Genomic DNA, 16,589 nt, shown 5'->3' with positions numbered 1-16,589 from the left:
GTAGATGTAGCAGAGCTCAGAATGCTGTATCCTGTATAACCCCGCCCACACCGCTGATTGGCTGCTTCCTGTGTACACTGTATACTGTGCTAGGCAGTAATGGGGTAAGAGTTACACAAAGGAGTTGACTAGGAGGTATAAGACACCTAGTCCTGTAGTGATAACCTCTTGCTGATAAAACACTGATTGTATTGAAACAACAGCACACAGCCTAATAACTGACACATCACTGGAATCAGGGTCTCTGCCTCTACATGAAGCTGCTCTCAGTATACACAGCGAAAACCTATTGACAGATTCTCTTTAATGGGAACCTGTCACCAGGTTTTCCCAATATAAACCATGGCTACTACTTTTACCGCCTCTTTCACTGTCTAACAACCTGTATATAAGCACCCAACACCCTCTGTATAGGCAAAAAAATACCTTTTATAATCCCCTCGTATGGCGCGGTCTGGTCCAATGGGTGCCTCTGGTCTTGATCTGGCTCCTCTTCTCTCCCAGCAATCGCCGTCCTCCTATCCTGCTTCATGTTGATGATGCATTATATGTTATCCACACAGCACCCCTAATCTTGCTCCTGTGCAGGTGTACTCCGCTCTGCCCTGCTGAGGGCAAAGCAAAATACAATAATGTACATGCGCCGGGAAAGTACAAAAAAGCTCCGATGACCTGGAGGTAAAGCTGGCACATGCGCATTATAGTACCTTGCTCTACCCTCAGCAGGTCAGAGCGAAGTACACCTGCTCAGGAGCGAGATTTGGGGACACTATGTGGATGATGTACAGAGTATCATCCACATGTATCAAGTAGGAGGACAGCGATTGGGGAGAAAGAGGAGACACCGGGTAAGACCAGCAACACCCATTGGACCAGACTGCGCTGTGTGAGGTGATTATAAAATGTGTTTTTGGGATATGCAGAGGGGATTGGGGGCTTATATGCAGGTTTCTAAACTGCTGGAAAAGAAGCGGTAAAGGCCTTATTTTACATTGTGCAAACCTGGTGACAGGTTCTCTTTAAAGAGAATGTGTCATCACAAAATGATCTAGTGTTTAAATCAGGTTTTTATGCTAAACATATATTTTTTTTAAAAAATGGACTATCTGTGTTAAAAGATAATTGAATAAAAAAATGTGAAATCTTGCATTTTTACACTGACCACTGGCTATTTTAGTCTCATACTTCCTCTCATTTATAAAAGAGTTTTCAGCAGGCTCCTTATCATCAGAGGCAGGAATAGTATGACATGTAACAGTTGCTAACACAGGATCCACCAATCACAGTAGGCATTGTCCCAGCTGACCCTGCTCCCCCTCCCTTCACAATGACCTCTGCACACGCTCATTGAAAACTTCAATGCAAAAGGCTGGGTCTGAGTCAGTTTACTGCTTAGAATGTACATGTGGATTTTCTTAAAGAACAGTAAGTCTGCGTTTAGAAAGGCCCCAGTAGCCAGTGTAAAAAGTCAAAGAATTCTAATATTTTTGATACAGATCAAGATGTGAAAAAAAAAGAACAATCTACTAATTTTATTTAAAGGGATTCTTGCCAGGTGTTTGCTATGTAATCTGAGAAAAACATGATATAGGGACAGAGACCCTGATTCCAGCAATGTGTCACTTACTGGTCTGCTTGGTGCAGTTTTGATCTGGCAGTGCTCTGAATGCTGAGCAATGTGTAACCCCACCCACACTACTGATTGGCAGCTTTCTGTCAATGGACTGTGTTTACCAGAAAGCAGCCAATCAGTAGTGGGGGAGGAGTTACATAGAGCAGAATGACTAGATAGCGTGAGACACCTAGTCCTCTAGTGATAATTTCCTGCTGATAAAACACTGATTTTATTGAACAACACACAATACAGTAAGTGACTCATCGCTGGAATCATGGTCTCAGCCCCTATCTCATGTTGCTCTCAGATTACATATCTAAAACCTGCTGACAGATTCCCTTTAATAACCTGACCATAAGGACCTTAATAACTGTGAAATTTGTTTCATTTTTGCCTCTCTGCATTTCAGCAGCTATATCCTTTTTAGATTTTTGTTTGCCAAATGAGGTTTCTTTTATGTAAGAAAAATTTGCATTATTTTTTTATGCATTTTGGAGGTTCATGAACATTATCCTGGCAATTAGAATATATAAAAAAGCAATTTTTGCAATTTTTTTTCTACTGTTCCCTCTATTAAATAACATTAAAAATTAATATTTAAGGTTATTATGGTCGTCTGAATACCTAATGTGTGTAGGTTTTTTGCAACATGCCATAAAATATCTTTCCTGTTTTTATTTTCCTTTTTTTATGTAGGGGGGACTATTACAAAAAAATTGTAACATTTTTAATGAAATACTTTTTCTATAGTTTTATTTTTTTATATAAATATATTGTTACACAACATGTCCCCAAAGAGATTGCAAAAGATCTATGGGCAGTATTCCATTTTTGGACATTCAAACACAACCCCAAGGCAAAATGCTCAGTGTACATCATTAATATAATGTGAGTGCACCCAAATTCTTTCCTGTTAAACTACTACAGACACCCAAAGTTTAACGCGTATACATAACAGAATGTTGGCCGTATAGAAATTGTAACAACTTTAATTGTATCCTGAGAGCTATTGGTGCCTGGTTATGTTATTCAGTCACCTATGTAGAATTCCTTAGAATTCTACTTCTTTTATGTAATATTTAGCTTATACTACATCAAATATCTCAAATATCTAAAATAAAAAGTGCATTTCTTCCAAATAAAAAATGTAAGAATGGAATTTATAGAAATAGCTCTGCGTAGAAAAGCAATCAATGCTTATGTGTCACCAAGTTCTCCTATAAGGAGAGAATATAGAGTCAATGTATGGTACAATGTTCAGTCTTCAAGATTACACATTGAGAATCCTCCACTAAAAGTTAGGTGACTTGAAGGAATGGCGATAATCAACATAAGGCCAAGGTGGGATATGATGAACAGTGGACTTATCGTTTGTCCAAATGGTATGGTGGCAACTAAATGGTCCATCCTTAGACAATCTTTAATAGTAGACAAGGTTACGGCAGTCATGTTGACCTTGTCGTCTGTCTTCATTTCCATAAGAGCTACAAGTGGGCGCACAAAGCATTCATGGTTTAGATCCATCTCTCAAAAGAGATTCAGGTAGGTGCATGTTTTTGAGGCATCGATTCTTGTAAAGCTCCACCTTCCATCACGTCATTCTTTCGTTCGTTTCCTCAAGAGACTTTTTATGGAGGAAGCCAAGTTTAAGAGAAGAATGTTGGACGGCGGGGTCCTCCGTCCATACTAGTGAGGTGGATAAACTTTTCCGTTCACTTCTGAATATTGATCTTCTGCGTTGTCTATGAAGCAGTTGTTTCAGTTTTTCTTTGAAGAAGCTTGTAGTCAAAGTGTATAGGATTGGGTTTAAGGCACTGTTGATGGGGAGGATGAATATGACAATCCAAGAGGTCACTGTGCCTGTAAAGAGAAGAAAACAAGAACAGGAGGTTGATGAGTGTATTGCCATATGGCAGCAAGAGAACATATTGATTTGTGTCCTTTATGTAGCGGAATGGAAACCCTACAACATATGTCCCATTAAACCCAGAGGATCTTGATTGGTTGCGGCACTAATTTCATTTAGAAAAATGGTATTTTGCATTCCATTCACTGGTTATACTTTTTACTATTTTAAAAATGTCCCATCTGTTCCCTGACTTTTATGTTAATGGTTTCTATAGAATTAGGTGATATTCATAATATGGCAGCATCCACCACCTTATGTTCTCTTCCTACACAGGTTCAGATTTTGTATAATCCTTCTAGAGGCTACCATGTAAATGAAACAGGCAATCTTTAATTTGTTAGTAAAGACGTTTTATTTTTTAAAGAAAATATTTTAATAGATAATGCCACGAGGTTCAGAAAATTTACCACTTAGGGGCTTTATCATCTCCCTGCTAGCAGTAATATAAATTACACATTTACTTTTGAACACTTATTTTCACACTCTATAGCTGAGTTTTAACACCTGAGACGACATCACCAGATGCAGACTGGGATACGGAGCGGCAGCAACAATATAGCAAGGTGCAAGAATGTAGAGAGAAGTTTGTCCCAGGCGAGACAGAGGCAGAAAAGAACTTATAATCAGCACGCACCTGCAGTTCCCTTGTCACCTGGAGAACAGGTCCTCAAAAGGAAGAGACGAGTTCACAAATTAGACGATCAGTGGGAGGTTGAGCCATACACCGTCTTACCTTGAAATTTCAACAACACCAAGGTATGCCTCATCAGTAAAGATGGAGGAGAGACCTCGGCGGCAGTCTCAAGAGACCACCTAAAGATATGTCCTGATCAATTCAGACACCAATAGGAAAACCAAAACAGCCCCCAGTACACAGAAAACGTGGAAGAGACGGTCCAAACCATCCTTGGAGAATTTCCCCGGTCTTGGATGCAGGTGAACCAAGCAATCGTGGTACCTGTCCTAACCTTTCCCCAAGTAGCCTTACCAGAAGCCGCAGAGACTCTAGAACAGCTGGGAGACCAGACGGTCCCAGTTACAGATGCCACAACCGCAGTGGAATGAGTGAATCTACCCCCTGCTAGCGATGAATCTGTCATTCCCATGGTGAGTTTAGGAGGTCGCAGAAGGCAATCTGGTATACCAGTACTATGTAGGTCTACAAGTAGTGTAGTGAATAGTGCACCCACCACAACAGCGGTAGACACTAGAGACCCGGGTAGGTCATTAGCAATAACTTTACTGCGTAGATCAACCCGTAGTACCAGAGGTCAGCTCCCTGCCCGTTATAGGGACTAAGGTGTAATAAGATAATAGTGTATAGAATATAATTGCAACCGTTAAGCATGAGAGCCTACAGAGACTTCCTGCAAGAACTTTTAAGCAATCGTGAGTGTATATAGTTATTACATTTATGGACAAATGGACCACAGGACTAGATGTGGTCAGAACAATATTGAGTAAAGTTAATTGTTAGCCTTGAAAATAAACCGCAGGCGTGGCCGAAAACCAGACCCACCGACAGAGTGCCCTGAAGTCACGCGCAGGGACGATACACGAAGTGGGTTAAGGCGGTTCCCACCAACCAACCTTCAGGTACCCGGAAAAAGACAATTCCCGGATAGCGGTGTAAAGAATAAGCGCCGTAATGACTGTTACCAATTTTTTTTGTTGTTGTTGTTCTGTAATTTTTGCCTTTTTGAGACTTTGTAAATTTTTGGAATATAAATCGTTATTGTTGTTTAACTCTAAAGCTGTCCTCAGTCCGGGAGTACTGAATTTAACTAGGGGAGAATGTGGCACCCCAGTAGTCCGGTTGCCACATTGGCATTGCCTCCCTCACAGGGGGTGATGCCATGCCTAGAAGCAAGAAGGGTCCGCTTATCAGGTAACACCAGCATCCAACACATTTCCTGGCTCCAGACCTGAAGGGGGAGCTCTAACCCGGTTTAAGGGCAGCTTCCCCTTTAAATTGGAGCCTGGAGGCGGGGTTTAGAAAAGTCGGCTGAAGTGAGAAAAGTCAGTGGGAGACAGGAGAGCGACGAGGGAGAACCTGGGGAGGGGAGCTGTGACGAAGCTCGCCCCAGAGAAAAGCGCGAGAAACCGGACACTGGAGTCCGTGGTTGTTCGGGTACTGAAGTACCGGCAGCTAAATCCGGAGGGCAGGAGACTGCAGGTCTCCTGGCCCCACCAAACGCCCAGTGGCTCAGCAGCATACTAGAGCCCGGAGCCGCCATGAAGGGGTGACACCTGAAAAAGGCTCGAGCTGCCTGCCATACGGGCGAGGATTAACGATTGCTCAGGAAAGAGGGCCGCAGCATAGCTCTAGGCAGCAGGGCCAAAGAGGACAGTGCAGAAGGAAGGCCTACAACTCCACCTGGCGAGGTGGATCTCAAATTGCTTCTAGGCCGCCCGGATCTCCATTACCTTCTGTTACCAGTGCCCCGGTTTACACCATCAAACCTCAAGTAAAGGTAGAGGAAACCGCCATTCTTGTGTCGTCTGGTCATTATCTGCACCCTCAGTCCTGCACCCCAACATCCACAGCCCCCCTACATAAATCATAACGGTAGCCCTGAGGCCCCGCTCTACCAGTGGGGAGCAAATCCATCCCAGCTGCGTCACCAACAGCCCCAGTGGTCTCTTTCAGCAGCGGCGGCCACCTATAGCCGCATACCACTGGTGGCGTCACAAAACTTTTCTGCTAAACAAACTGTCCTTGCTTTTTAATGACCGCCTAGGGCCCCGGACCGGGTCAAGCCCCCGTGACAATCCCAAGGAACCGACCCCACGGTCCTAGGGGGAGCGTCATTTTTTTATGATTGGTTAGTGTCATAATGGAGGCAGAAGTACACGCCCCTAAGTGAAAAATATCTAATACCACCCACTTGGACTTAACTGAAGTTAACTCATTAGATGGGAAATATTTGATTGCTAATATCTCCACAACGGAAAGGTGAAATTAAAAAAATAAACCAAAATGTATTCAGTTCTGCAGCCAAAATCACCATACATTAGGTGTCCAGTTCAACATGAAAAGTTTGTTGAAAGGTTCTCTTTAATTTCTGAGACATATATATCTATATATAATTTCTGTGACATGTACAGTACAGACCAAAAGTTTGGACACACCTTCTCATTTAAAGATTTTTCTGTATTTTCATGACTATAAAAATTGTACATTCACACTGAAGGCATCAAAACTATGAATTACCACATGTGGAATTATATACTTAACAAAAAAGTGTGAAACAACTGAAAATATGTCTTATATTCTAGGTTCTTCAAAGTAGCCACCTTTTGCTTTGATGACTGCTTTGCACACTCTTGGCATTCTCTTGATGAGCTTCAAGAGGTACACCTCAAAAGCTACACATCATGGTGCGATCCAAAGAAATTTAGGAACAAATGAGAAACAAAGTAATTGAGATCTATCAGCCTGGAAAAGGTTATAAAGCCATTTCTAAAGCTTTGGGACTCCAGCGAACCACAGTGAGAGCAATTATCCACAAATGGTGAAAACATGGAACAGTAGTGAACCTTCCCAGGAGTGGCCGGCCAACCAAAATTACCCCAAGAGTGCACAGGCGACTCTTCCAAGAGGTCACAAAAGACCCCACAACAAAATCCAAATAACTGCTGGCTGACTTGCCTCAGTTAAGGTCAGTGTTCATGACTCCACCATAAGAAAGAGACTGGGCAAAACCACGGTGATTTGTCCTGATGAAGAAGTTGTAAACTTCGAAACATGTGGACAAATAAACCGGCTGAATTTGGATTTTGTATCCTCTATTCCTTCACGGCAGAGCAGATTAACCCATTTGTTTCCAGTTCATGTGACGCACCCCCTGGGCCATATTCTTTAGGGGAATACCCGGAGCCGGATCAGATGGGGGTTGTAGTCTCCGAGTGGCTGTGACCCGGTCCGTGCCCAGGGTGTCAAGCTCAGAGTATGTGGCAGTCCTACAGATGTTATAAAGTTCTTTATGTCGACTACGCCACCCGTTGTATTGCGGTCACTACGGCCGCCGCTGCAGCAGGGTCCGCTGAGGCTGATGGTGTTGGTGCAGCTTTTGATAGTATAACCCCCAACGGGTGGGGTATAGCCTCAGGGGGTCAGGTGCAGAGGATGGGGGTTGTGGTGGTGCAGCATAGATGGTAATTAAAGACAGAGTCGGGTTGTGCAGTTTAGGGTATTTACTTACTGCTGATGTTCCGGTCACTCCAGCTTCAAGTGACCACCCGAGCCGTGCTGCGTCCACCAGGTCCTGGATTCAGCCAACCCCCAAGCAAGTCCGGAGCGTGACCCTGAGCCCTCCTTCCTGTCCTGTCTTCTGGCCGTCCCCACCAGGGATCCACCTAGGTCCAGCTCCCTCGGGCCTTCTGTTGGGAAACCCTTGGCCTTGGGTTCCCTGACCCTACATGTGGTTTGCCTTCAGGGTGGATGTGGTGGGTGGCCGTGGCAGATCCTGCCCACGGCCTCCGGTCTCTGGCTAGGGTGTGCTTTAGCCCCCACCAGTTTGGGATCCGGAACCCTTTTGCCAACTCTTCACCCGATGATGGACTTTGGGTTCTCAGAGTCCTTTTCTTTCACCCCCTCTGGGTCTTTCTTCCTTTCTCCTCTCTCTCTCTGGGGCTGCTCTGCTCCTCTTCCTCTACTCTGCTCTGACAAAAGGCTGACAGACTGACCCTGTTCTTTGATGGTGCTTACCTTAAATACTCCCTCTATGTGTGAGCTCAGGTGACCAGCACCCAATGAGCTCCTATCTTTACCCAGGCTGCTCCCCCTATCTGCCCCTACACTACTGGGATATACCACCCCCCTCCCACTCCAGCCAGGAACAGACTCGGTCGTACCTGCACATTTCTAAGTGGGAGTACCGTTGGTCTGCTCCTCGGAAATGGGATGTGTGTAGTGCATGCAGCTCTCTGGGGTCAGTTCCACACTCCATCCTTACCCGGGAGTGGAATATCACACCTCTGGGTTGAGGTGCAATACCCCTGTAGCAGCCGAATCCTCAGGGTGCTACATTCCCCCCTGGTAAACCACAGCACGTCCTCGGGCTGTAAGAGATAAACATCCACAACATACATTTTTTTTTTTTTTCATATAAACAACATAATAAAAACATATAAAATATCATATATATATCAGCATCATCATAAAACTTTTCATATTAATAACATTCTTGTAGACTTTTCCTCGCTTCTAGCTCCTCCTCCGGACACTGTGCAACGTGTGCCCGGGAAAAGTGCAACAGTTTCTCTAGAAAAAAAATGGTTTTCCTATAAAACCGGTAGGGGGCGCTTTAGGACGCGCAACTATTTACAAGGGATATGGCCGCTCTCAGTCCTCGGCCAGGTATTAGGGAGGAATGACCGCTCTCAGTCCTCGGTCAGTGGGATTTAAGGGATAAACGGGTAAACAGTTCACACTTGCTGGTCCCAACGGGGACTATATTAGCAACAGTTCACTGTGCCCCGACGGGCAACTATATACAGCTTGTACTCTGCTGTACTTTAACGACGACGTCCTCCTGCTCTTTCTTTGTGGTTACCTTTAGCTTCAGACCCGTCCGGGTCCTCTTGTTCTTCCTCCTCACACCGCAGCTCTTCCTCCGTCAGGCGATGCACATGGAGGGCGTAGGGTCCTTTGGCACACTTGTGCCGGGTAAAGGTGACCTCGTCCCCGATGTAAAGGTCACGACCTCTGTGTCCCTCCGGTAGGTGGGACTCAACGTCTCTTCTTGTCACGAAGACGTCGCCTGGGGTGCGGTGATCTCGGATGAAGCCCCACCCGTGCTGCATATTAAACTTGATCACAGTCCCGGTGGAAGGGGGACCATGAGCTGCACGGGGACTCCTCCTGGCCCGGCTCTTCTGCTCCGCGCTCTTTATTTGGGCTTTTTGTTCCCGGACCCGCCTCTCTCTCCGCTTCCTCTCAAAGACCTCGAGCTGCTGGCGGCAGCACTCTGCACGCTCCGCTGCGGCTGCCCGAGTCTCTTGAGTGAACCCCATGAGATCTTCTCCGGTGGGGTCCCACTCAAACTGCGCTTCTGCTAGCGGGGGCGAGATCCTCTTAACGGGCTTTGGAGCCGGGATCAGGGGTTCACACATGGGCCTTGCCCTCTTTTGGAGCTCTTGTTCGTAGTACTCCCTGGGCCAGACAAAGGGCTGCCCGTCCGGCCATGTGTGTTGGGCGAACAGATCTTCTCCCAGATGCGGCACTTTAGGTTTTATGGGCGCGGTGGTGGTGGCGGCGCCCTGGTTGCCCAGGCCTTGCGGCCAGGCCTGGGGCACCTGGAAAGTGAAGGGCACCGTAAGGACGGCGGCGCCCTGGGCTACTTGGCCCTGCGACCAGGCCGGTGGCTCCGCGGAGGTAGGGGGCGCTGTTGGTATTGCGGCGCCCGGGGGTACTAGGCCTTGCGACCAGGCTGGTGGTACTTCCTGCTTGGTCACGCTCGGGGTCGAGGCGTGTGACGTCACAGGGGTCGCGGCTGCGGCTTCCGGTTGAGGCCTAGTCTGTGGCGGTGACGTTGCGGTTACGGGCACGGCAGGGGGTACTTCGGGCTCTGCGACGGGGAGCTGGGGCAGGTACTCGGTTTCCCGGTTTGGGGTAGAGACGTCCCCTTTACCTGCCTCCTTTCGTTCGGCTCCCTTCTCGGCGCCGTCTCCGGCCTTGAGTCCTCCTGCGCCATCCTCAGAGGCGGTCTGTCTCCTCATCTCGGGTGGCGTGCTCCGCTGACGGGTCTCGGTCTGCTGGGCCATCTCACGGCTCCACTCCGCCAACGTCTCTCGCTGCACCCGGGCCATCCTCCGTGCGAGGCCCTCCAGCGCAGTCTGTGCACACTCCCGATCTCGGGGGAGCTGTGCTAGGACCTCCACTAGGCCTAGTGGGGTCGTTGCTTCTAGCAGGCTCCTGACCAACGGGTCGGTGCTGCTCTGCTCTCCTTCTGCTGTTCCCGGCAGGCTCCTGGCCAGCGGGCCGGTGCTGCTCTGCTCTTCTCCCATCTCCGGGTAAGCTTCTCCTGGACTCAGCTCTAGGCTTCTTGTCTCCGGGTGCGCTCTCTCCAGACTGCTCCAGGCGACACCCATCTTTGCTCTCTCCTTCTCAGTCCTCCCACCTCGAGGACGGTCCCGGGGCCACTAGGTGATTGTCAGCTCCAGGGGCAGTTCTTTCACGCTGACAGACACCTCTAGCATCACAGTCTCTGTTGGTGGGGGCGGTTTCCACTTTTGGCGCCATTTTCGGTCCTGGCCCACGATGGGAGGTGGCCTCTTGCCACCCTCTGGCACGCCCATAATGGCGTCCGCTCTTCCAAGGCGGGAAACCTTTGGAAATGGCGGGAATCGTCTCCCAGTGGCGGGAAACTCTGCAGATGGCGGGAAAAAGCTGTTAATGGCGGACAACCGGCGGGAATCGATCTGTGATGGAGTCCGATGGCGGGGACCCTCCGGAACCGGCAGGAGACTTCTTTTTGAGGTAAACTTGTTCTTTTCTTCAGGCACGCAGTACCCGGGTGTTGCGGGCACGTAATCCTGCCGACTACGCCAAAGTTGACGCACCCCCTGGGCCATATTCTTTAGGGGAATACCCGGAGCCGGATCAGATGGGGGTTGTAGTCTCCGAGTGGCTGTGACCCGGTCCGTGCCCAGGGTGTCAAGCTCAGAGTATGTGGCAGTCCTACAGATGTTATAAAGTTCTTTATGTCGACTACGCCACCCGTTGTATTGCGGTCACTACGGCCACCGCTGCAGCAGGGTCCGCTGAGGCTGATGGTGTTGGTGCAGCTTTTGATAGTATAACCCCCAACGGGTGGGGTATAGCCTCAGGGGGTCAGGTGCAGAGGATGGGGGTTGTGGTGGTGCAGCATAGATGGTAATTAAAGACAGAGTCGGGTTGTGCAGTTTAGGGTATTTACTTACTGCTGATGTTCCGGTCACTCCAGCTTCAAGTGACCACCCGAGCCGTGCTGCGTCCACCAGGTCCTGGATTCAGCCAACCCCCAAGCAAGTCCGGAGCGTGACCCTGAGCCCTCCTTCCTGTCCTGTCTTCTGGCCGTCCCCACCAGGGATCCACCTAGGTCCAGCTCCCTCGGGCCTTCTGTTGGGAAACCCTTGGCCTTGGGTTCCCTGACCCTACATGTGGTTTGCCTTCAGGGTGGATGTGGTGGGTGGCCGTGGCAGATCCTGCCCACGGCCTCCGGTCTCTGGCTAGGGTGTGCTTTAGCCCCCACCAGTTTGGGATCCGGAACCCTTTTGCCAACTCTTCACCCGATGATGGACTTTGGGTTCTCAGAGTCCTTTTCTTTCACCCCCTCTGGGTCTTTCTTCCTTTCTCCTCTCTCTCTCTGGGGCTGCTCTGCTCCTCTTCCTCTACTCTGCTCTGACAAAAGGCTGACAGACTGACCCTGTTCTTTGATGGTGCCCACCTTAAATACTCCCTCTATGTGTGAGCTCAGGTGACCAGCACCCAATGAGCTCCTATCTTTACCCAGGCTGCTCCCCCTATCTGCCCCTACACTACTGGGATATACCACCCCCCTCCCACTCCAGCCAGGAAGAGACTCGGTCGTACCTGCACATTTCTAAGTGGGAGTACCGTTGGTCTGCTCCTCGGAAATGGGATGTGTGTAGTGCATGCAGCTCTCTGGGGTCAGTTCCACACTCCATCCTTACCCGGGAGTGGAATATCACACCTCTGGGTTGAGGTGCAATACCCCTGTAGCAGCCGAATCCTCAGGGTGCTACACATGTCTCAGTAATGGAGATTAGCGGATGGTTTGAAATTTAGATTTACCAATTTAGAAGAATTTTCCTGAAAAATTTGATTTACGGCAAACAAATTTACCTCAAATCGCAATACTACATAGCCTCTAATTGCCCGGTGTAGAACTCTCTGTGGTTTCCCAGGTGTTCATTGAATCTGTTTTGAGTTCTATAACACAAACACAGCCATATTAATGTCCAAGTGAACCCAACCTATTTGGCTATTGGAAAACGAATGGTAACCGGTGTTAATCAACAGCAGTATTTGGGTGGCTATGGGTCTAATATTTGATTATTAGAGCAAGGAATTGTACAAGAAAATATTTTTTTCAACACACACACTTTGTTTGGTAGACCATTGTGCTTAAATTTCTGGATTATAGAGATTTTTCTTTGAAAACAAAAGAATTATGGTTTGCTCTTCTCACAAGCCAGGAAGCATTCTTCTCTCAGTAACTTGGTGGCATTCAGATTTTACCTCTGTGATTACGACATGTCCTACAGTATATACAGTATGTTAGAAAAAAACAAGGTTTTTATTTTTACGTAGCTTACCGGGAATTTCTACACGAAGTAGGGACAGAATTTTAAGAAGGAAAACAGGAATCCAGCACACAGCATCTGAAATAACTATAAAAAAAAATCTGTTGGCCACAGCGACGTCCATGTGGATGTGATTCTTGACTTCGGACGTCTGTAGAGCCGTCTTCTGTATTGAGCAGAACATACTGACATAAGAAAACACGATAATGATGAAAGCCACAAGGTTCACACCTGTTGGTGGATAAAGAAAAAATATAAGGAAAAAATGGGATCTACAAACAATGGTTATTATTTTAAATCGACTCCTATAGGTACAAGATAGTAACAGACTAAAGACACTATCCACAAATATGAAGCACCTGTGAGAAATGCATAGTACAGTATATAGTATAGGGGGAGTCTGTCACCACCAAAATGCATATTAAACTAGCTGTACAGTAATATAGTGGACTTCGCCCTATAAAAATAATGATTGCACACCTGCACAGGGAATATAGGAGGAATTGTAACAGTGTGCTCTTTACAAACTGTCACGATTCAACAGTCTGCATTTGTGGCGCCCAAGAGGGTTCGACCACCACAGGGATGCTGCACCTCTTCAATGGGGTGTGATATTCCTCCTTCGAGGTAAGAACGGTGCAATGGTCAGAGATAGGGGGAACCAATTAGTGGGTGAGAGTGGAGGACTCACATTTAGTTACACTTAATATTTCATATTTAATAAACAGCCATCTTGGCTCGTGGTTCTTTGATTGTGTTCTCCATCCCTGAACGTGGCTTCTGGGTGAACCTACAGCGGATGGAGACACGGCCCTCATACCCTGGCCTTGAGTCGAGGGGCAGGTTGGAGTAAACAAATGTCTCAAACCCGGTCAAGGACCATAGCCAAGAAGGCCTGGAGCTTAGGAGTGTAGCTCCACCGCAAAAGGATCCCAGGAGGATGCAGACGGAGCGGTATACGCCACCTGTCCTCGCTATTCTGGCCTAGTCAGAGGGATTCTGGCTGCAAGAGGGGTACCGGCCCCGACACCTGACTTTGCTACTCTACGTCCTAGTCAGGGAAGCCCGGCAGGCCCAGAGGATCCCACCGGGTAACGGAAGGAGCGGAATTGCCACCCGTACCCTTTTTCTGAGCGAAGTCCAGAGAGAGACCCGACCTATCTACACACACACACAGACAGGAAAGGGACTCGGTCAGAAGTCTAGGAACACTCTGGTGCGGGGTCCTGATTAAGCACTTGAATTACTCGGAGGTTGTCGGACCCCCGTCCCTGGTGACCGCAGAACTCCGTGAGGAGCAGGGAGAAGCCTAACAGCTGTACTCTCCAACGTGAGTAAAAAAACCCTGGATGTCGACCCCTATGGCCTCCGGACTCTTTATTTCTGCACTGCACCGCACCACGTAGCACCAGACCTCCTACACTACAACCCCCTCCATCCTCGTCTCTGCCCTGAGGCCCTGCTCCGCCTGTGGGGAGTAGTATCTGTAGCGCCCCGAGGGTTCGGCCGCTACAGGGGTATTGCACCTCAGACCAGAGGTGTGATATTCCACTCCCAGGTAAGGATGGAGTGTGGACCAGGGCTCAGTTAGCTGCATACAGCACACACACCCCATTTCCGAGGGACAGCTCAACGGTGCTCCCACTAGACAGAAGTGCAGGCACGACCGACTATGTCCCTGCCTGGAGTGGGGAGGGGGGTGGAACACCCAGTGCTGTAGGGGCAGATAGGGGGTTGGTTCCTGAGCGTAGATAGGAGCTCATTGGTTGCTGGTCACCTGGGCTCATGGTCAGAGGGAGGTATAAAAGGTGGGCACCATCTTAGAACAGTGTTCAGTCTGTGAGGAGAGGAGAGCTGACAGGGAGCAGCAGCTCAGGCTGAGTGCTGCTCCAGAGGCAGGCCTAGAGAAGAGGCCGGAGCCTGAGAGGAGAAGGAGAAGTGGGCCTGGAGAAGAGGCCAAGGGAAGGAGGAGAAGACAGAACAGGAAAGAAGGAGAAGAGAGAGAGAAACAGAAGGGCTCAGGAACAAGAAGGTGGAAGGGACCCTAAGAACCCACTAGAATACAGGGTGAAGGGTCAGGCAGATTAAGGGTACCGGATCCCAAGTTGGTGGAGGAGAAACTACCCTCAGCCAAAGACCGGTTGTCGTGATCATTTATTGGTGCGACACCTCATCAAACCTGCTAGGAAGGCACCATATAGGACAGCGGAGGACGGGGCCCACGTTTACCCGCACAAATCCGCGGCAGCTGGACAAAAGTGGGTCACTGGTGAGGCAGGCCAGAGAAAGGATTAAAGGGGGTCCTGTGCCATGCTCCTGAACTGCCTGGGAGTTGACCGAGCCCCTCACCTGGTGGACGCAGCACGGCTCGGGCAGTCGTTCCCTGCAGAAGTGACTTGGATATTAACCGTGAGTAAAGACCCTGGACTGCAGCACGTTGTCTGTGTGCTTTTTCGTTCCTCCGGCACTACCGGTACTGGGACTCTCACCACCATCACTCCCACCATTTACTACACTGCCCTGGGGCCGCACTCTTCCCGTGGGGAGTCACATCATCCCAGCTGCATACATCATCAGCCCCAGCGGTCTGTCCTGCAGCGGCGGTTCCTAACAACCGCAGTCCACGGGTGGCGTAGTCGGACATAATCAATAGCACATAACGGACTACCACTGGCCTGACCACCCTGAGCCACGGATCCGGGTTGCCACTACTACTCCCATCGTTCCCTATTGCCCGGATCCGAGTGCCCCACGGCCCAGGGGGCGAGTCATATCAACGTCGGCTGCCACAACATCCCGCCTCGGAGGACTGCAGCAGCGCTGGTGGCCTTCACCAGGTACCACAGGTGGCGTAGTCGATAGCAACCACTCAACCCTGATAGCCCGTACCACCCTTTTTAATGTGACGGCGCTGGGCACGGAACGGGTCCAGGCCACGGCTACAACCCACCGAACACCGGACCCGGCTCCGAGTAATCCCCCATCTTCCCAGGGTTAGGGCTGCGAGCGTCACATACTCACAAAGAATAACTGCAGACTTTTCATTTCAGCCCTGACAACCATTTTATGGCTGCTTCCCTTGTGGTCTATGGTAGTGATAGGGTTAATGGTCTGCTTCTGCTTTATTCCTTGCAATGATCATACATATTACTGGAAGCAGGGATGTAGAGAACTGTGCTCCTGTGATTAGATGGCTATGTGGTTCTGTCTATAAGGCCAGGGTGTCACAGGTGTGTCAGGGTTGACAGACAGTCATATGGTGTCCGGCTGTAGAAGGTAGCTGCGTTTGGCCTTACAAACATCTCCCTGATCCTTTTATTATTTCTCTCTCTTTAGGACCCAGTGGCGATCCTCACCTTGCTTGGGGATTATACTTTTCACTTTAGGACCCCGAGTTATCCTCACCTTTCTGCTGTTAATCAGCACTTCCTTCCTGTGTCCCTAAATACACTCAGACCCTCAGAGTTGCTGGTAATAGCGTGTTTATACTTATTCAGGCTTGGGATTCTAGTAGTCGACTAGAATTACCTTGGAGTTCCTTCGTGGATTGTTGCTGTGCTTTCTCCGGTGTCATCATGGAGCTAAGTGTATTCCCCTGTTTGTTTCCCCTGTGTGTACTTTAGTTGTAGTGGGGCTGACTTAGTGCTCACCCCTCCCGCTCCCAACCTAGGGCCTAGCCTTAGGGTCAGCTAGGGCTAGGTATCCTGCTAGGCGAAAGGTGCAGAACCTATTTAGGGTCTATAGGGGAGTTAG

The 16,589-nt window shown here is 48.8% G+C and overlaps 1 protein-coding gene across 3 annotated transcripts in view; it reads right to left on the bottom strand.

The window, feature by feature from the left end:
- Positions 1 to 905: 905 nt before the first annotated feature.
- RXFP2 (relaxin family peptide receptor 2) overlaps positions 906 to 16,589 on the bottom strand; it is a 650,298-nt gene continuing 634,614 nt past the window's right edge. For 2 of the 3 annotated variants that reach the window (XM_073662498.1, XM_073662500.1), the window contains exons 17-18: positions 12,849 to 13,067; positions 907 to 3,475 (exon numbers count right to left, since the gene is read on the bottom strand). In XM_073662498.1, the coding sequence (XP_073518599.1) occupies positions 3,207 to 3,475; positions 12,849 to 13,067 (488 nt within the window). In that variant the 3' untranslated portion in view covers positions 907 to 3,206. Of the gene's footprint in view, positions 3,476 to 12,848; positions 13,068 to 16,589 lie in introns of all 3 variants that reach the window. The other variant, XM_073662501.1, reaches the window with a different exon arrangement.

The sequence above is a fragment of the Phyllobates terribilis genome, unplaced genomic scaffold, assembly GCF_046119375.1.
Source record: "Phyllobates terribilis strain yellow unplaced genomic scaffold, ASM4611937v1 Scaffold_2__4_contigs__length_985480577, whole genome shotgun sequence".
In the NCBI taxonomy this organism is placed as follows: Eukaryota; Metazoa; Chordata; class Amphibia; order Anura; family Dendrobatidae; genus Phyllobates; species Phyllobates terribilis.
This window is presented reverse-complemented; position numbering and strand designations above follow the sequence as displayed.